At 38.6% G+C, this 21,352-nt stretch overlaps 1 protein-coding gene across 6 annotated transcripts in view; it reads right to left on the reverse strand.

Annotated features, from left to right (window-relative positions):
• PCDH9 (protocadherin 9) overlaps positions 1–21,352 on the reverse strand; it is a 915,728-nt gene that overhangs the window by 649,414 nt on the left and 244,962 nt on the right. Inside the window, exon 3 of one of the 6 annotated variants that reach the window (XM_084645271.1) lies at positions 6,447–6,519. The exons of the other annotated variants lie outside the window; for them this stretch is intronic. Within the exon in view, the coding sequence (XP_084501397.1) occupies positions 6,472–6,519 (48 nt within the window). The 3' untranslated portion in view covers positions 6,447–6,471. Of the gene's footprint in view, positions 1–6,446; positions 6,520–21,352 lie in introns of those variants that run through there. 6 annotated transcript variants of the gene reach the window in all.

Genomic DNA, 21,352 nt, shown 5'->3' on the forward strand with positions numbered 1-21,352 from the left:
CAGGACCCCAAGGAAGGTTGAAAAAATCCCTGTCACTGGAGGTATTTCAAAACAAAAGTTGGACAAACACCTGTCAGGGATAGTCTAGGTTTACTTGGTCCTGCCTTAATGCAGGGGACTGAACTTGATGATTTCTCAAGGTACCTTCCAGCCCTACCTTTTTATGATTCTAAGATACACAGTGTGCATATTCTCGCTGAGTCTCACAAAAAGACAAGTGGAGAATGATGGGAAGCCAATTCTTCATTCTCACAGTGGTAACACAGGGAAGGAGAAAAACACTTAAAATATAATATATTTTAGACATATGGTTGTGTAAGAAGATATCTATATATTTACTTATATCACATCTAAGCACAAAGCTACCATACAATCCCTATTACCCAACCTCTTCTTAACTGAAATGTTTGGATTAGGACAATTGCAGGTCTTTTACATCCCACCAGCAGCAATGTGCACAAAATATTGCAACTCTATTTAGTCAAAGCTCCATTTCCCAAGAAAGTGTGGGGTTTTTGTTTTTGTTTTTAAGTTTGAGACCTTGAGGCAAATCCAATTTGTATTGTAACTGTACATTGTTTTATGCAATATGCAAGTACAATTTTGCATAAAGCTATACTGATGTCCCATTTAATTTATGAAGTGATGCCAGATTACAATCTTGTCTGTCTACCTGTTTGTCAGAGAGGCATATACAGCCACCACTACTACCTTACAATGCATTTTATACACCATGCATTTAAGAGAATAGTCCTCATTGGAAAAATAACAGCCATCTCCTATTTTACCAACAGAGGCAAATTCTGCCTTTGAAACATTTCTGCAGCTCCCATTTGTTTCACCACTGAAGGTGTACCACTACTTCTCTACCTTGCCATTCAAAGGCAATTATATAATCTGTGTCTATTAATGCCCAAATAGTGCTATTTAGAATTCCAGACAAAAACTCAGCGGAAGCAAATTTCACACAGCCCTAAGTCCAGTTTTCAGCAATCTACACTATCTGGCTTATTAACATAAAATCAGACTACAAGACACTCCTTTACAAATGAAACAGAGTAGTTATTTATGAAGAAATCAATCATCTTAACTCATGAAACATACACAGAAAATTCCATTTGTGGTGAGTAATTAGATCATAACCAGAAAAACTTTATACTACACTACATTTTATTTACATGTCATGCAGCATGGTGCTTAGAAAAGGGCTATATGTTTTAACTAATTATGGTAACCAAAAGAAAATTAAGATTTGTTTGGAGATAAGGGGACAAGCATGAGAAATGCAGGATTAATGAGACTTGTTCAACTTGGCTATTTTAACAGAAAGCCCTTTATAAACTGAGATCTATTTATAGCTATCTCTTCTTTAAACAGATGCCCTCATTTCTTTTTGTAACTTTTAATATGCTGTTTGTTTTAAATAGATGTCACTTTCCTCTACATTAGAACATCTGGGTCACTTAACGTACCTGGCAACAGACTCAGAAAATACCACTTGTAATGTGAAATGGAAATTTGATCATCTCATCAATATATACTAAAGTAACCATATGCTGTAACAATACATAATGTATGTTCACACACACACTTTCAAAGGTTCTAAAGTAAACTAATGCTCTTCAATCTCTGTCTTTATTTTATTCTTTTACAGATGTTGAGGAAATATAATATTAGTCAAAGCTTTAACGTGAACAACTGGAATAGGTTTTCACAGTTTCCTTTGTGTTCCACTTTGCATCTTTCCCTTTTCTTGTCTGAAATTCTCAGCCAGATGGCTCTCAGTGATGAGACAAGATACAAGATGATTTCACTTGGGTGTGAATTAAACTAAACCAAATTAAAGGCACTTTAATTCTGAATTGGAATGTCTACACAGTGGTTTAATGTGGTTTTCATATATTTAAAGCCAGAAGGGACCATTGTGATCATCTAGCCTGACCTCTTGTACAACACACACCATGGAACTTCCCCAATATAATTCCTAGAGAAGCCCCCAAAATAATTAATGAATCCATTTTTAATTCACACCTTTAGCTAATTCAGATTAACTTTCCCGATTGTCTCCATGTAGACAAACCCTCAGACTCCCACAGAAACTCCAAAAAATGTGACCCCAAGTGCAATCTGTATTATTCTTTATTATTTGTACTATGAGGGTCTAGAGTGTCTAGGAACCATAGTAACAGACCAGGACCCCATTGTGCTAAGCACTGTACAAAAACAGAGCAAAAAGAAAATCTATAGCCCTCTTATTTTTAAGTAGGGCATTCAAGAACACTCATAGGGAGTATGAGCAACTTACTCTGTATTTACAGTTATTGAAGCAGACATATTCACTTTAAGGAATGCCTATCAGCTGACCTATAACAAAATTTGAATGAACTATACCAAGTACATTATTCCTAATAAATAGGGCCCTACCAATTCATGGTCCATTTTGGTCAATTTCATGGTCATAAGATTTAAAAATAGTAAATTTCATTATTTCATCTATTTAAATCTGAAATTTGAGGATATTGTACTTGTAGGGGTCCTGACCCAAATCAGAGTTGTGGGGGGAGGGTGTCACAGGGTTATTGTAGGGGAGGTTGTGGTACTGCTGGCCTTACTTCTGCCCTGCTGCTGGTGGTAGCACTGCCTTCGGAACTGGGCAGCTGAAGGGCAGCAGCTGATGGCCAGGAGCCCAGCTCTTAAGGCAGAGCTGCTGCCAGCAGCAGCGCAGAAGTAAGGCTGGCATGGTGTGGTATTGCCACCCTTACACTTATGTGCTGCGGCCTGAAGAACTGGGCCCTCAGTCAGCAGCTGCCACTCTCTGGCCGCCCAGCAATGAAGGCAGCAGCGCAGAAGTAAGAATGCCATACTATAGGGTAAAAGCACACGAAAGACCAGATTTCACAAGGGGGAGACCAGATTTCATGGTATGTAATGCCTTTTTCATGGCCGTGAATTTGATAAGACCCTACTAATATATGGTAGGATTCATTAACATCTGGAATACAAAAATAAGATTTTAAATATACAACTGAAAAATTAATAATGTTTCATGAAAAACTGTCTTGTGTTAGCCTAGGCCTAGAATCTTTGGGACAAACAAACAAACAAACAAACAAAACTGTTACAAAAAAAGTAGAGAAGAAATCACGAAGACATAAGCACATTCCTTTTGATCAATGTTCATCCGATTTACACAGCCAGAATATGTCAACATGTTAGCTGGAGGAACACTGACCTTAGAGTCTGGTGTTCTATTTTTTTAATTTTTTTTTTGAAGTGCAAAATCATTTTTAGTGTCCAGTACTAACTGCATGAAACAATACTGTCTGCAGGTAAATTAAACACTGTCTTTCCAGGACAGTTCTTTACCGGTGAGAGATAGAGGAATTAATGGAATGGTAACTCACTGCAAAGGGTCTGTTTTAGAGAAGACATACATAAACATTGGTGCTTTGATCAAGAGTGTCCTTCAGTTATTTCCTTCTATTCTCTCCCAACTGTCACAACAATATACACAATTATAGAATAGACATTTGCTCTTAATATTGACTATTAAGTTGAAATACATCTGGCAAGTCTTTGAAACTTACATTTCCTAAGGAACATATTATCTACCTGAGATTCAGTCATAGTTTGTCTAACAATTCTTTATATTATAAAAGCTTCCTAGGAATTAACTCATCTGAAAATTTGTTAAAACACAGATATCATTGATAACATGACAGAAAAGTTGTGAAAAATATGCCAAAGAATCTTCCCTTAGTATCTGGGAAGTCTCTATAATTTATAACAAGCAGATTGTTGTGGAGAAGCAATATGTTCCAAGTCACTTGTGCCACTACGTCATTGCTATGTCACTGCTCCATGCCTATTTCCCTTCTCACACATTTGCTTCTCTATTTAGATAGGAAGATCTCTGGTTGTGTCTACCCTGCCATTAAAATCATACTACCTGGGTTTGCCAACCCTCCAGGATTGTCCTGGGGAGAGGTGAAAGTAAGCCAGTCCAGTCTGGTGTACCTGTAAGAAAGTGGCCACTGGTACACAGCCGACCATACAGGCTGGGCTGCTGATGGGGGTGGGGGGCAAAAGGGGCAGCTGCCCTGGGTCCCAGCAATTTAAAAGGGCCTGGGGCTCCCGTCAGTGGCTCCTTTAAATCGCCACTGGAGCCCAGAGCTCCCGGCCACCGCTGCCGCTACCCGGGGCTCTGGTGGCAATTTAAAGGGCCTGCAGGTCTCAGCCGCTGTTGCCACTACTGCTACCACACCAGTGGTCAGTGCCCTGGGCCCTTTAAATCACCGCTGGAGCCCCGGGTGGTGCAGGCCAGGCAGTGCTGAAGGGCTGGCTGAGGAGGCCTGGTCCCAGCCCCGCCTCTTCCATCCCTTCCGGGGTCCTAGAGCCCCCCCACCACCACCACCTTACCCAGGACACCGGCCACCCTGCATACCAGTAAGTCTGTTAAGTTACTTTCACCCCTGTCCTGGAGTCTCCAAGAATGCGTCCAATGAAAACCGGCAACCCTAGTGCTAGCTGACTTAGGCTTGCAGGGCTCCGGCTAAAGGGTTGTTTAATTACAGTGTAGATGTTCGGGCTTGGACTGGAGCCCAGGCTCTCACCCTATGAGGTGGGAGGGTCCCAGACTCCACAAGTTGTAACTTAGGGAAGAATCAGGTTTAACTGTTTACTGTTTCACCATTCTTCCTAACCTCTCAGTGGAACATGGGTAGAAAAGGAATATGGACCAATTAATATGGGCCATTCCTAATTATAATAATTTGTCTCCCGACGGCCTCAAAGCACTTTTCAAACATTAAGTAAATAAGTCTCAACACACACATAAAGTAAATATATTATTTTAGTGAATGAACAGACACATAGGTTACCCAAGGTCACAGAAGTCAGTTGTACAATCCCAAATATGTCCCAGGAAATAGAAAAGGAGTACTTGTGGCATCTTAGAGACTAACCAATTTATTTGAGCATAAGCTTTCGTGAGCTACAGCTCACTTCATCGGATGCATACTGTGGAAAGTGTAGATCTTTTTATACACACAAAGCATGAAAAAATACCTCCCCCCACCTCACTCTCCTGCTGGTAATAGCTTATCTAAAGTGATCACTCTCCTTACAATGTGTATGATAATCAAGTTGGGCCATTTCCAGCACAAATCCAGGTTTTCTCACACACACACACCCCCCACACAAACCCACTCTCCTGCTGGTAATAGCTTATCTAAAGTGATCACTCTCCTTACAATGTGTATGATAATCAAGGTGGGCCATTTCCAGCACAAATCCAGGGTTTAACAAGAACATCTGGGGTGGGGGGTGTAGGAAAAAACAAGGGGAAATAGGTTACCTTGCATAATGACTTAGCCACTCCCAGTCTCTATTCAAGCCTAAGTTAATTGTATCCAATTTGCAAATGAATTCCAATTCAGCAGTTTCTTGGTGGAGTCTGGATTTGAAGTTTTTTTGTTGTAATATTGCAACTTTCATGTCTGTAATCGCGTGACCAGAGAGATTGAAGTGTTCTCCAACTGGTTTATGAATGTTATAATTCTTGACATGTGATTTGTGTCCATTTATTCTTTTACGTAGAGACTGTCCAGTTTGACCAACCTACATGGCAGAGGGGCATTGTTGGCACATGATGGCATACATCACATTGGTGGCTGTGCAGGTGAACGAGCCTCTGATAGTGTGGCTGATGTTATTAGGCCCTGTGATGGTGTCCCCTGAATAGATATGTGGGCACAGTTGGCAACGGGCTTTGTTGCAAGGATAGGTTGCGATATTACAACAAAAAAACTTCAAACCAGACTCCAGCGAGAAACTGTTGAATTTGGAATTCATTTGCAAATTGGATACAATTAACTGAGGCTTGAATAGAGACTGGGAGTGGCTAAGTCATTATGCAAGGTAACCTATTTCCCCTTGTTTTTTCCTACCCCCCCAAGACATTCTTGTTAAACCCTGGATTTGTGCTGGAAATGGCCCACCTTGATTATCATACACATTGTAAGGAGAGTGGTCACTTTAGATAAGCTATTACCAGCAGGAGAGTGGGGTGCGGGGAGGTATTTTTTCATCTTTATAAAAAGATCTTCTACACTTTCCACAGTATGCATCCGATGAAGTGAGCTGTAGCTCACGAAAGCTTATGCTCAAATAAATTGGCTAGTCTCTAAGGTGCCACAAGTACTCCTTTTCTTTTTGCAAATACAGACTAACACAGCTGTTACTCTGTCCCAGGAAATGTAATTCCGAGTCCCCTGCTGTAACCCTTAAATCACACCATTTTTCTGTAATGGCACTACCTGCAAAAGCCCTCTCATTTCATTTTCTACACACTGCCATTCCCCTCTCACCCCTCTTCCTACTCCCCAGTCACTAGAAAAGAGACATTAATCCACTTCTGATATGAACGCCTCTCTCCTTGACATACTGATGTTCATATAGATGCACCTCTTCTTAGCTTTTCTTCCCCTTGTGTAAAGCTGAAGGTGTCTTTAGGTTGAACTAAAGGGTAAACACAAAAGCAGAAAGAAATAAGAAAGATGAAAGAGAACAAGATAAGAAGCAGAGAGCGGTGCTACAATTCTCCTCAGCGGTTTATGCTGTGTTGTAACAAATCAGGCTAGCATGGATTCTGTCATAAACTAGCAAAAAGACAGTACAACTTCCAAAGGTCATTTCGGTTTTTAAAAACCTGCATTAAAACAAGATGTTGCCCTTAATTTCTTTTTTTATCTGTCAACTAGAGAGAGAAAGACAGACAGAGATGCCACCCGTGGCTTCAGAGCCCAAGCTCCAACCTGAGCCACAACTTAAAAGTGATGTGTATACAGCTATTTTTAGAGTGCGAGCACAAGGCCCACTAGCCCAAGTCTGTCAACCGGGCTGGAAGGCTCACTCCCCAGACTCCAAAATGCTGTGTAGACCACACCCTGTATGTCGGCATCATGATAGGCCTCCCAAATATGACTATTTATTCTCACAAGATGCCTGTGAAATAAGAAAGAATTATTCCAGTTTTATAGATGGGTAAACTGAGGGGAAGGCACAGAGGAAATCACTGGAATTTAATCCAGAACATTTGAATCCCAAATCCAGTGCCTTAATCAAATCAGAAGACCATTCTTCTTCTCTCATTGCCAATCCATTGAACTAGTAATCCTCCATCTGAACTGAGACAAGTGTACACTGAAACCCTCTTCTTTATACGTTGATTCTAAGTTCTAAGTTGTTAGCCCCACTTCCACACCTTTTTCTATCTTCACCCACTAAACTATCAATCTCAGAAAATTCACTGAACAACAATTATGTAATTTAGTATCCAAACCTTGTTGACGTGATCCAACTGCATTCTCTCAGATATAGTGAACTCTTAAAAATCAGACAGACTACTTAACTAGAATTCAACAGCGTATGATTTTCAAAAAAGGATGTATGGTTGTGAAGTGTGAGTCATTACCATGGAGTGACCTGAAACAACAGTGGTATTATTGTTAGGGCTATCAAGTGATTAAAAAAATTAATTGTGATTAATCACACAATAATAGAATACCACTTATTTAAATATTTTGATGTATTCTACATTTTCAAATATATTGATTTCAATTACAACACAGAATGCAAAGTGTACAGAGCTCCACTTTATATTTATTTTGATTACAAGTATTTACACTATAAAAATGTATTTTTCAATTCACCTAATATAAGCACTGTAGTGCAATCTCTTTATCATGAAAGTTGAACTTACAAATTTAGAATTGTGTATAAAAAACTGCATTCAAAAATAAAACAATGTAAAATTTTAGAGACTGAAAGTTCACTCAGTCCTACATCTTGTTCAGCCAATCACTCAGACAAACAAGTTTGTTTACATTTGCACGAGATAATGCTGCCCGCTTCTTGTTTACAATGTCACCTGAAAGTGAGAATAGACATTCTCATGGCACTATTGTGCCCAGTGTTGCAAGATATTTAGTGCCAGATGTGCTAAAGATTCATATGTCCCTTCATGCTTCAACAACCATTCCATGGGACATGCATCCATGCCAATTATGGTTTCTGCTCGATAACAATCCAAAGCAGTGTGGATCGATGCATGTTCATTTTCATTATCTGAGTCAGATGCTACCAGCAGAAGGTTGGTTTTCTTTTTTGGTGGTTCGGGTTCTGTAGTTTCTGCATCGGAATGTTGCTCTTTTAAGACTTCTGAAAACATGTTCCACACCTCATCCCTCTCAGATTTTGGAAGGCACTTCAGATTCGTAAACCTTGGGTCGAGTGCTTTAGCTATCTTTAGAAATCTCACAGTGGTACCTTCTTTGCGTTTTGTCAAATCTGCAGTGAAAGTGTTCTTAAAACGTTCAACATGTGCAGGGTCATCATCTGAGACTGCTGTAACATGAAATATATGGTAGAATGCAGGTAAAACAGAGTGGGGGGGCGTACAGTTCTCCCGAAAGGAGTTCAGTCACAAATTTAATTAACACATTATTTTTAATGAGCATCATCAGCATGTCTCTGGAATGGTGGCCAAAGCATGAAGGGGCATATGAATGTTTATCATATCTGGCACGTAAATACCTTCCAATGCTGACTACAAAATGCCATGCTGTTCTCATTTTCTCGTGACATTTTAATTAAGAAGAGGGCAGCATTATCCTCCTGTAAATGTAAACTAACTTGTTTGTCTTTGCAATTGGCTGAACAAGATGTAGGACTGAGTGGACTTGTAGGCTCTGACGTTTTAAACTGTTTTGTTTTTGAGTGCAGTTATGTAACAAAAAAACCCCTACATTTATAAGTTGCACTTTCACAACAAAGATTGCACTACAGTACTTGTACGAGGTGAATTGAAAAATACTATATCATTTTTACAGTGCAAATATTTGTAATAAAAATAATGTACACTTTGTATTCTGTGTTGTAATTGAAATCAATATATATGAAAATGTGGAAAAAATTCCAAAATATTAAATTAATTTCAATTGGTATTCTATTGTTTAACAGTGTGATTAAAACTGTGATTAAATGCGATTAATTTTTTAGTTAATTGTGTGAGTTAACTGTGAGTAATTGACAGCCCTAATTATTTATGTAAACAGTCTCTGGTATGGAAATTAACACAAATAAAAACTAAACACTAAATTCCCAAATTATCATCAGCTGCTTTTGGCAGTTAAGATTAATCATTTCTTATAACCACTTAAAACATTTTTCTCCTGTTCTTAAATACACATCTAATAGTATCAAAGATGTGACATGAATGCATTGGAGATCCAAATGCCTGTATCTAATTTCCTTTTCAAAATACACATTTAGATTATTCAATCTATATCATCACTGAGCCATTGCTACATTTTGGCACAGCTAGTTGCTTATACTGGGATGCCTGTTTAATAGTCTCAACCAATCTACGAGAGGTTGGTAACCTAATACACATATGGATAAGCAGAGGCTTCGTCTATCTTTCAGATCTCCCCTTCAGAAGTTGATTTTTGTGATGAATAGTAATCTCCCACTCTCCACAAAACAGAAGAAAAATGAACTTAAAGGTTTTGAGAGCTGCAAGATGTACAAGAGCAAAGAGAATAGTGGAGTCTCTGTCTGTTTTTGAGTTCTCACAGCAACTAAGTTGAATCTGCAGTCTCAATGCCATAGTATTTTACATTAACTATACATGTTCAGTCACGCTATATGATCTCAGCACAGTCCAACAGTTTTGTTTTGTGTGCATGGGCCAAGCTGTGCAGAAGAAGCCTAAATCAAGGTTTAACAGCATCAGTCAGAAATTACCCTAACCATGATCTTCTTGTCCCCTCTTACTCACGCTACCCAGCTGCGACAGCAGAGTACTTCACTAGTGTAATTGTTAAACATACAGATGCCCACAACAATGCAGAGAACGTTGACAAGCAAATTAACTTCCACTCACATTAACTTTAGCTAGTCCTCAGCTATAGCCACATTCCTGCTAACCACAAAACATGCTTTCTGTCCTTCATGAGGCTGGAAAATATTGTTTCAGGTCTTAGGGAAAAATGCATCAATGTCATTTTATTTTGATACTCCCATTCTGTGTAAATGAGATTTTTTGTGTAGGGAGCTGGGTGGATGGGGGAATGGTAGGTCTCATTTCACTGGGAGACAAGGAGCAGTACAAGTCAAGGAAATTACAGTAAGATCTACTACAATATGTTAAACTGAGTTTTCAGGCCCTGTGGCATAAACAGTCTGAAGATGTTGCAAATTGACATTCTACATTCTGTAGGCTAATTATGAGTGACTGCACTAGTAATCCTCCATGAACTGTTCACCTTCTCATTGACAACAGTGCTATGACATAACCTGGCTTTAATAATGGACTGTTGTATCCCACATTGTAGTTTAATGAATTCTGATCTGACACTAAAATAGCTTGCCCCATATTAATGTATTAGTGATGGCCTGTGGCCTTTAAAAAAATAAGGGAATTACACGAGGCTCATAGAACAATAGAATGAGCTTAAGTCTCTTTTGTAAATCACAATCATCAAATAAAAGAGATACATTAATCTACAATATGTACTAGAAATAGTCCCTGCCCCCCATCCCTACTATGTGGGATAATTGACTCAGCAGGTCAAATATTCAATAAATGTAGTTGTGCCCACTAGAATGTATGTGCATTTTAAAAAGTTCACTGCATGTGTAAAGGGGTATTTGGAATTGCAAGTGCCTTCCGTGTGCAAAGTTGCCCTCCTGTAGCTATGCAAATGTGTGTTTTGTTCATCCTAATGCATGCTTTCTCCATGTACATACACATTTTGTGAGTACAACATAGGCACCTTAAAAAAAAAGTTTAGCTCAAAAATCATCCCGATAAGGGAAAATATATGAGTTGAATTCTGATCTCTATTTCCCAGGAGATTTCAGTAAAGTTACTGCATCATAAAGCCCGAGTATCTGATCTGGAGATTTATGAAAGGCTGCACATTTTATCCTCAATCAAATAAGCTGACCAACAGATTTTTTTTTAACCTGACTACCATGGACAGCTACACTTAGCCATCCTCAGACAGTCAAATTGTTCCTTCCCTGTAAATAGGAAAGACTGAAAAAAAAGGTGCCTGATTATTTTTTGCTTCAAGTAAAATGGCCTTTTTCTTGGGGGAAAAATTTAAACTAATCACCAGAAGCAGGTTATCCTCCATCAGATAAAACCTCAAGTCATCCCATCAGTAGAGATTCTAGGTTTGGAATACAGATAGTCCTCATGCATTGTAGACCTTGTCTTGGATTACTTAGTCATTTTTATATGTCATTCTATAAAATAGCTTGAGATTCCTACATCTCCCACTGGGTTTTGCTTGAGTAATAATGTATATCTTCCCTTCACAACTACATACAGCACTTAACATTTCTAACATCTTCTAATGTCTCTCATATTTTCAAAGGAAGTGAAAAAATATGTGGGACAGGGGAATCTGAGATAAAAAGCTAACAGCCTATTTGCATTCTCTGTCCTGTGTTACAGACCATGTGTTGTTTAACTACATGAGCAAAGAGCCAAAGCAATTGGGTGAGAAGACCATGTTCAGCTCATAGTTGCATGAACACAAGATACATTTCAGAGGCCCAGTTACTTCACCTGTCTCTTCACTGAACACAACAGGCATGTCTATTTCAATTCTGTTGTCTTCAAGTTTACATTAAATAACTGCTCAGGGTAGGGTGAATGCATTTGTTTGCCAGAATACTGCCGAGATTCTTCTCTGGTTTCTCCAGCAGGTGTCTTTCTGAAGTGTTTATTTTAAACAGAATACAATTAAAGGAGACCAGAAAGAGCAATGTTGACAACTAACATAGCAAGCTGCTACTCAAATTACAACTGAGTACAAGGCCTATCTTGAATACCTCAGATCTTTGTTGTGGTAGCATCATTTCTGGTAGTTATCCAACCTTCATTAGTAAAGGTTTCTGAAAAACTTGAATTTCTCCCAAATTCAGTCTTGGTTGAAAATGTAATGCACTGTTCTAGGCCACCAGATCTCCTAGAGGAGATGATTTTGCAACTGTAACAGAATATCCACTATGATAGGCAAAGAGCCACGATATAATTGGTGATACATAGCACAAATTACAAGCAATGTAAATAGAAAATATGTTTCAAGGAAAGACCCTATTCCATTCTAGAAGCATTTTTATGCCATTATATAATGGGCAAAAAAATTAATGCTACTATACACAGAATAATTCCTGATCAACTATTTTAATTTGATGAGTGCTATGTGTTAGATTATGTTGTATTCTAAATTACCTCACCAATTATCTCATTTCATTCATCATATTAAAAATCTCAAACATATATTGTAATTTTAAATTAAAAGTACCAAACAGCTGATATTTTATGTATGTTATATGCATGTATGTTATATTATATTATACATTTGACATTTTTAATGGGAACTGCAGGGACATGCTGGCCACCGCTTCCCGCAGCTGCAATTGGCTGGGAACGGCGAACCATGGCCATTGAGAGCTGTGCGCGGCTGTGCTTGCAGACAGTCAATGTAAACACTGTCTCGTGGCCCGACAGCGGATTACCCTGATGGTCTGCATTCGGCCTGCAGGACGTAGGTTGCCAACCACAGTGTTATACATGCAGGTGGGCTATATAACCTAAGACTTCTTCAAACCCTAATTTTTACTATTTCATGAAAATCCCTACTGAGTCAGCAGGAAAGTAAAACAGTTCTGACACAAGCTGCTGAAATGTAAGGTAGTGCTCTGAGCAAGATCAGCTCATACTTATTCAGAAAGGTAATTTTGTGCACATGTCTGAGGCAAGCCTGAGGCCTAACCAGTGACTTCCAAAGAGAAAGGAGAACGGGCTGCATGATGTGAGCCTCACAGCAACACTTTCAAGTGCTGTGTTTCAAAAATGAATACAGGAGATTGCATGGGAGGGAGGACACGGAGGCAGAAGTATTAATTAACACTCCAAAGCAAAACTTTTAATTGTTCTTTCCTTCTCTTTTTTCTTTCTTCCTTCCCTTTTCCAAAAAGACATTTGAAACATTTTGAGAGCAAAGACAGTGAAAAGGAACTATGGACTAGGAACTAGAGGTGAGCACAGTACAAAATCCTACTGCTAACACAAACAGAATATTTTCAGAGTTGCAAAACAGATTTGGCCATCCTTGCTTCCTGAATAGTCACAACTAAAGAAGGCTTAACTACTTGCAGAGTGAAGTGATTACTCCATGCGAGCAAGCATGGCAAAATTAGGCCCTTAATGATTTTATTTTTCACTGACTTAAGATTGAATAATGATGTGCCAAAGAATATTATGTAAAGTTGCTCTTTTTAAAATATGGGATAAGATTTTTCAAAAGTTCTCAGTTCCCTAATTCTGGTTTCACTTAAGTTACCATTTAATTGGAAATTTCAATCAATCCTCAAGTTTCCTGACTAATTTATGCTTCTATCCAACATGTTTACACACTGGTTTGTTATTGTAGAGTTGCTCAGAAGTGGTACACTGATTTTATTTTTTAAGAAAAAATCCATCACTTCTGTATTTGGTTGATCCAGTCTTATATAGGTAAAAAACTAATTTCAACAAATACGTCAAATAGTAAAGCAGTGTCATTTTTCACTTTCACCCTATAATAGTCTCCATAGACTGCTGTCCTTTAACTCTTCCGAAAGGACAATAAGACAACATTCCTATACATGGAAGTCACTACAAGTAGAGGAGTTAGAGAGACAATTTTTTTTCTGGAGAAACAGCCAGCTTCTGGAACTCTGCTATCCCATCCCCATATATGTTGATCTGAGTTGATGGTCTACCTGCATCTTCCTACTAACCCACCTTACAGTGGCAACTATCCATTTCTTCTCCACCTACACATGAAGGAGATCCATAACTCTCACAAAGGTAGAGGTCAAGAAAAGTTTAAGATGGTTTTCTAGGAAACGATACTAGGGAAGCCTGCATGTATGTCTGCATACACTTCTGTGAGGCACTACAAAAAGTAAGGTGTGGAATCTAGTGACTGCCTCTATATCTGTTTTCTAAGCTTCTCTTCACCTCAGAATTCCCTGACCACAATCCTGTGTTTTGACCTGTCAACTTTATCAGCATCTCTTTTTTGCCTACTATTCATTTGTGAACCTGGCAAACGTAGAAAACAGGTTTGGGTTTTTTTGTGGGGTTTTTTTTTTTTTTTGGTTCGTTTGTTTGTTTTTCTTAAAAAGAAAAGAAAACAAGAAATATTGCCAGGCAGATTCTTCTAGGCTTTTCCCAGGATAAAGAATAATGTCATAGCATCTCTTTGCTGACATTTCTTGAGGTCTCCACTCTTTTTTTACTAAATGTCTCCTCAGACTTTTCAAAAATTATGCAAATATCTTTTGAAAAAAAATTAAGATTTCAAGCAAATCCAATTGATCCTACACTATTTATACTTAAGCTTCAGAGGAGCCTAGAAAAAAAGGGCTACTAAACACACAAAGTTATCATCACTGGGAAGGTAGAGAGATTTGAGAATTAATTTTGCCAATGGAGACATATAATGGTGAGGAAGTGAAAGAAGCATCACAAACGGTGGAAAGAGATCACTGATATCTCAGAAAGAGAGCACAGGTATGCTTTTTCTTATTTGTTTCTTTAAATTCTCAGCTTTTACTATAGTTAGGTTTAATCTTTAACACACTGAAAATTCAAATATATGGTCTAATTAAAACCAAGGGCCTGATTCTCAAATATGCCAAACACCCAGAACTTCTGCTGAAGTCAACAGGAGCTTGGGGAGCTTAGCAACTTCTCAAATTAAACTGTAAAAGTGATTCTGTGATAAATGTGGGTCTAATTTTCACACTCAGGTGCCTAAACTTAAGAAGAAGAAGAACCTTAACTGACATTTTGGTGCCACAATCAGCATTTAAATACCTAAAATATGTATTTAGGTGCCTAACATTATAACCCAGAAACTGAGGTAGCAACTCTGGAGAGGTCCTGCAACTGGATTCTATTCCCCTTCCCCAAGGACCTTGCAGTTCCCCAAAGCCAATTTTACCTGATTCATAATTATGTGTGTTTTGTGTTTGGGAATGGGAAATGGGCTGGATTTTCAATCAGTGTTGACCAACGATGCACTTTGTACTATCTTTATACTTGGCTTTTTTTTTCTTTTTAATGTTATTTTAAGTACTTTGTATTTTAACTGTGTATGTGCAGTCCTCTGAGCATCAGAGTGGAAGCAGAGAGATTTCAGAGGTTCATACATACATTTACTTACATTAGTAGTAGCACTAAAAATAAATAATATTCTAGAAGTACTAATTAGTAGGAATACTATTGGTCATTAAATGTAACAGTGTAGACACTAAAGTGTTTATAATGTCTGAAAATTGGACCCTAATGCTATGCATGTCTGCACTAAAATCTCTAAATTAAAATAAAAAATGTCCTTGTGTCATAGCCAAATGGTGAAACGTGTCTGACAGTTTTAAACCTGGCATTCTTATTTGGCTCTTCTCAGGTTATATTTAGAGACTATTTAACAATTTAGAATACATTCCAAAAACACAACCACTGGAATCCTGCTGAGAAATCCATGTTCCTTGAGCCATAGTAATCTAATACTTCTGCTCCCACTTACTACTTATTATTACTTATTACTTATTATCTCCTCCCACTTATTACTAAGACTAGATGTCTACTCATCTGTGGCAAAGATAACTGACAAGCTCTAAGTAAAAATCAGTGCCTTATATATATTAAGAGTGTTATGAATTGAAGAGCAACATGGGATTCAAGAATAGAATCAATGTTTGATGGAAAAATACAGCACTCCTTTGATTAGGCTATTAGAGGGGTGTGCTTGCGTAAAAAGAACTTAATAATAGACTGAACATAGGTTGAGAGGGCACAGCAATCCCATAGTAAGGTCAGCCATACAAAAAGCCCAAGAGAACGGCGAAGCAGGGAAGTAAGATTTGGGATGTTCTTTGGACAATCCCCGTGGTAGCCAAATAACAGATACACATTAGCATTAGAGACCATATTGCCCTTTCTTAGCCAAAGGGAGGACTGATCACAGTAGCAATGTGATTGGTTGTGGTAGAGGAAAAATGGGAAAAGAGAGGGTTGGGAAAATTCATTGAACCCAGCCTCCAAGGTAAGTTTGTCCTCATTCCGATGGCAGAGAAAGGGCTCTCCAGATAACATCAGATTTTAACAAAACTCCTTGTATTACACTGATGATTTGGGGAATTTGACTGTACAATTTATAAATTGTGACTGATATTATGAAGTTGTTACAATGAAAACTGCTGAATCATTGAATATCTCCATGGAAATATGGAATCCATCATGGGCAGTCAGGACCAGTATCATGGACCCATGAGACTAGTGACAATGGAGAGTAGTTAAGTTTAACCACTCTACGGTGGCTGTACAATGGATACGCTAAAGAGGCTGGCTAAAGCAAGTTGAACCACTTTTCTCCAGGCCGTAGACCGGGGGCTGGCTTTTGGAGAGCGCAACATTCTCAAACAAGACAGACACGGAGGAGACAGAGCAGGGAGTTAAAAAGGACTCATGGGGGAAGGCTTTAGAGAGAAAGGCAGGAAGTTCTGGGCAGGAAATGGACATGATTTCATAACAGGGGTAGGACCGGTATAGCTGTAGGACCAACCAACATCAGAAGAAGCAAGCTGACCAAGTGAAATAGAGTGTCCATAGATCAGAAATCAAGAGTTGCAGCACAAGGATCCAGGAGACCCCCATATTACACTGACCCCAGCCCAAGTAATGCTCCAGAGTGGTGAGGAAACTGAGGCAGGGGAATATATGTAGGGTTTATTACTTTTTATAGACCTGTGTATTTCTCATGCTATTAAGTAATGAGCAATAGTGTTTTAGAATCATGCGCAAAGTCTGTGTGTGTGTTATATGTTACACCTGTCATGTGCCCCCAAAGAGTTAAGCTGGGAACCCAGAGCACCCACAAAGCTGGAATTCTGGAAGAGAGGGTGTCTAAGCTACGTAGGCATCTGAGGGGTCATCTGGACCACAACATCTCAACTCTCAGGACGGAGTGCTAGACAGATGATTTGCACCCCAAAAGTGTGCCTAGAGATCCCAACCCAAGGGCAGTGCTTGGACTCTGTTCAGATGCTGTAGGCTTAAAGCACATAAGGATTTAGCATGTGGATCCCCTCACAGCAGTCTGATGCGTTCAAAAGAAGGAGTTCAACTAGATTGGTGACAAACACATACACTATATAGTACAACATTTTCACACTTTTTCTTTCTGCTTCACTGCATAATGTAACAGGGACCAGGAACTGGTTTCACTGGCTACGATTTAATATTTACAAATATGTCTGTAATATGTAATATTTATTTACATATTTACATTTTATTTATTAGAGGAGCATCTACAGACCCCCCCAGTGAGATTTTTGGCCAAATTGAGCTAGTTGCTATATAAAACACATGTTAAAAGACAGGCCCTGCTCCTAAAAATTTACAGTCTAAATAGCAAGATGAATAAGGGATGAATAGAATGTATGATTGTGCCAATATTATTGATGAAAAACTGACACAGAGAAATTAAGTGACTTGCCCAAGATCATTGAGGAAGTCTGGGAGTCAGAGATTGAACCCAAATCTTCTGAGTTATAGTTAACAACTTCATTCTATTTATCATGTACAACATGATTTAGCACCTAATCATTTATATTATAAAAATATACACTAGATCATCTTCTAGAAATACACAATATACAAAATGTGCAGATAAAAATCAGGACAATAAGAAAATTTTATATAAAATCATGAACATGCATCAAATGATTTTACATACAATCTTGAACATGCATCAAATGTTCTGCTCATCTCAGGTAATTACATGTTTCAAATGATGAGATGATACAGATACTTTACCAAAGTAAAATCTGCCATTAAACATTCCTATAGCTAAAGCACTATTCAAACACTCTCAGTTGCTCACTCAAATACAAGATGTGAACACCTGGAGGGAGCAGTAGATGTGGGTGTTACTAGAGAAGGGGGAAAGGATCAGAGGAGATTCACATAAGTATTAAATATAAGACTATTATGATGGCTTCACAATTGGGCTGAGGAAGCACTTTCCTTTCACAGTGCTCTGGGCAGATGCGTGCTTACCTACTGTGACCCACAGTACCCAGAGGGATGGGATGGTTTTATTTTCCCCTTAGGTAAAGGAAGCAATTGGAAAGGTCATCATCATTGTGACATTGTCAATGTTTCATTATCTGATAGTCCTAGATGCCTCAGTGTTTTGTCCCTCGTGCCATTAGCAGCATGTGTGTTTGATTCTGAATCTCATTTCATAACAACACAAGAGTAGCTGAACTTCAGAACAAGAGGACCAGCCATCACCCCTGCCTAAGTCATCACCCTTCATGTTTCCTAGACCCCCATTTCTTCTGCGGTGAGGCATCCCTCCAGATGGACCTGTGGATATAAATTGTGTTGAGCTTTGGGAACCCTGCCAACAAAGACCTAAATTCACAGACGAATTATATCTACTCTTGATTTATCACTGTTTGGATGTCCTCATCAAAATAAAAATGTGTATCTTTCTCACTGTACCTTAAAAGAAGTAATTTGCCCTCAAAACATGAGGTAAATATTAATATAGCAGGAGAAAATGGTGCAAATCTAATTCAAATCTATTCTAATTCTGACCTGTTAAGAGCTTGCTATCCTGGCCATGCCACTAACCATCTACTGTGACTGCAGGACTTTGCAAACAAAATTTACAAGTGAATGTACATTAAATCAATGAATGGAAAGGCCTATTTCAGTATCTACAACAACCCCTGCTGGATGCCCTAGACCTGAGGCCTGATTTTCTTCCTGTTCCTCAAAACATACAGTATTCAAAGACCATGAGCTCTGCCACTGCCTGTGGCTGGAAACTGCTCATCAATGAAGGGAAAGCATCACAGAAATTGCAATAGTTCTCCTGAGTATTTCAAATAATTTTTCCCCCATCACTATCTTTAGTAATAATAAGTATAAGAAAGGAAAGAGACGTAGAAGTAGTCTGATGTTGTCACTGAAAGGGGTTATGATGAATTAATAAAGTTCAGTGGTATAAGCAAGAGGATAATGCTAAAGGCAGGTGCTTTTATCAGCTCACACATGAACGGGCAACTACAGATGAGGGAAGAAGCTTTTTCTCAAAGTTTATTTGAAGAAACATGCATTTTAAAGATCTGGGCCAAACTCTTTGCTGGTTCAAATGGGTGAAACTCCACTGAAGTCAATGGAGAGCATCCTATTTACACTCGTACAGAATTTGGCCCTCTACTTTCCATGAATGTTTGCACCCTACCGAACATGAAGGATGTTAAAGTTTACTAAAGAATCTAGTTCTACCATTGACTCAAATTAGATAAAGAGAGACCAAGAACCAGTGTAGCTTATTTCATATGGCTTCTTTTTCATAGAAAAAAAAAAACAGGTACCTGAATGAATGTATGCATGGTTAACTCTCTTCTCTTTCAGACCTTGTAGCTGCAAAGGCAGCACAAATCAAAAACAAGATATTTTCACTGGTTCAGTGCAAAGCAGAAGGGGTGGACCTTTTTTTGGTATATTCATCAATTTGAATGAAATGCTGCACATTATTTATGAGATGTGTGAGAAACAATCCATTGTGCAAAACAACGATAGTCAATCCTAGCCATAAATCCTCTGCTGGTCGATAACCACGATACCCCATTCCCTTAGCCATGAAAATGACCTGACAGAGCCATAAATTCACATATTTCCCATTTTTCACAGACTATCTCCCCCACAGAAATTCTGCTGTGTACCAGTCATGACATTGGGGTAAACATTTACCCACTTATTAATATACGCTGAACTACTTTTCAGTTCCTTGCTGAAGAGCAGCAAGATGACAATGGTAATACAACTGGGGCATCCAAAATGCAGACTGAATAAAGACGTTAGGGATCGTAATGTGGTAGGTTCATTTCACATCCCAGTGCCACACACTGGAACTGACAAATACGGATCATTTTGCACCAAAAAATCCACAAAACCAGAATACGTCAGTTCAAGGTAGTAAGGAAAATGCCTCTGGTTGCTGGTTTCTTTCTGGGAGTTTCCCAAAGAACTTAGTCACTGAAAATCTTATTAACATCTGGCATCAACCCAAAATCCTTCCAAAGAGCCCACGTAATAATTAGTGCATTTTCACGATTTACCCCTTTTGGGGCCAGTGCTCTAATGGGTTTTAGTGCCTGCAAATTGGTGCTAAGATTTCTTCTGTTGCATTAATGTGCACAGAGCGTTAAGGTATTTATTTGTAACGATACTGTTCCAGTCAGAAAGCCTGCCTTGATTGTTAATGATATGTGAGGCTTTCAGAGATTAGAAAGAAGGGAGGGGGAGACAAGATGCACGGTGTGGCATAGTCTGCTACACAGATTGTCAGTTACTGGAATGCAAATCCTCACTTAATTCCATTGGTAGCAGTCTGCAAGTTCTATAACAGGCATTTAAATTTTCTAAACAAAGATTTTACAAGCTAACCCAAGCTATCAATTTATTTTTGTTGGGTTTTGCTGTCGTCTTGTTTTTTGAAGTAGTGTCTATTCAAAAAGCGATTCTTTAATAAAATATTTCAAAGAAACTTGTCCTTTCCTTCCATTATTCTAGTGCCAAGTGCTATTATATTTTTGATCCAGTAGCACAAAGAATAAAACAATACTGCATTTTTTTCCTTTTATACCAATCCAGAGATCAGTGGCAGGATCAGTAGTGTTATTGCACTGCTGCTTAATACCTTTTGCTGTTCATACATTAATTGGTTTATTGACTACTTTAAAGATTGAGAACCTCAGATTCATCCCAATGTGACTCTGTTGTGAACTTGCCCAAGAATCACCATGCTCAATAACCTACGGTATATTCATTAGCACTGTAATAGATTTATGTAACGAAAAAGCAACAATCATCCTTACCCAATGCTTACAGGGCCATATTCTGCCACCCTTAATCAAATTGAGAAGAACCGTACTGCATGAATAGGTGTGCTACTTGATGTGAGTAAAATGGGAGAAAGTGACCCATGTATGCTACTTGATGTGAGTAAAATGGGAGAAAGTGGCTTCACATGTAAGACTGGTCAAGAATTTTCCCACAGAACAGTTTTCCATTGGAAAATGCTGACTAGATGGAACCAAAATGTTCTTCAGAAATGTGCTGATTCCATCAAAACTTTTGATGGAAACCGGGCAGGCTGGCCAATCAGACTGCCTGCCTGGTTTCCTGACAGAACCAGTT

This window comes from Lepidochelys olivacea (assembly GCF_965140295.1).
Source record: "Lepidochelys olivacea isolate rLepOli2 genome assembly, chromosome: 1".
Lineage (NCBI taxonomy): Eukaryota > Metazoa > Chordata > Testudines > Cheloniidae > Lepidochelys > Lepidochelys olivacea.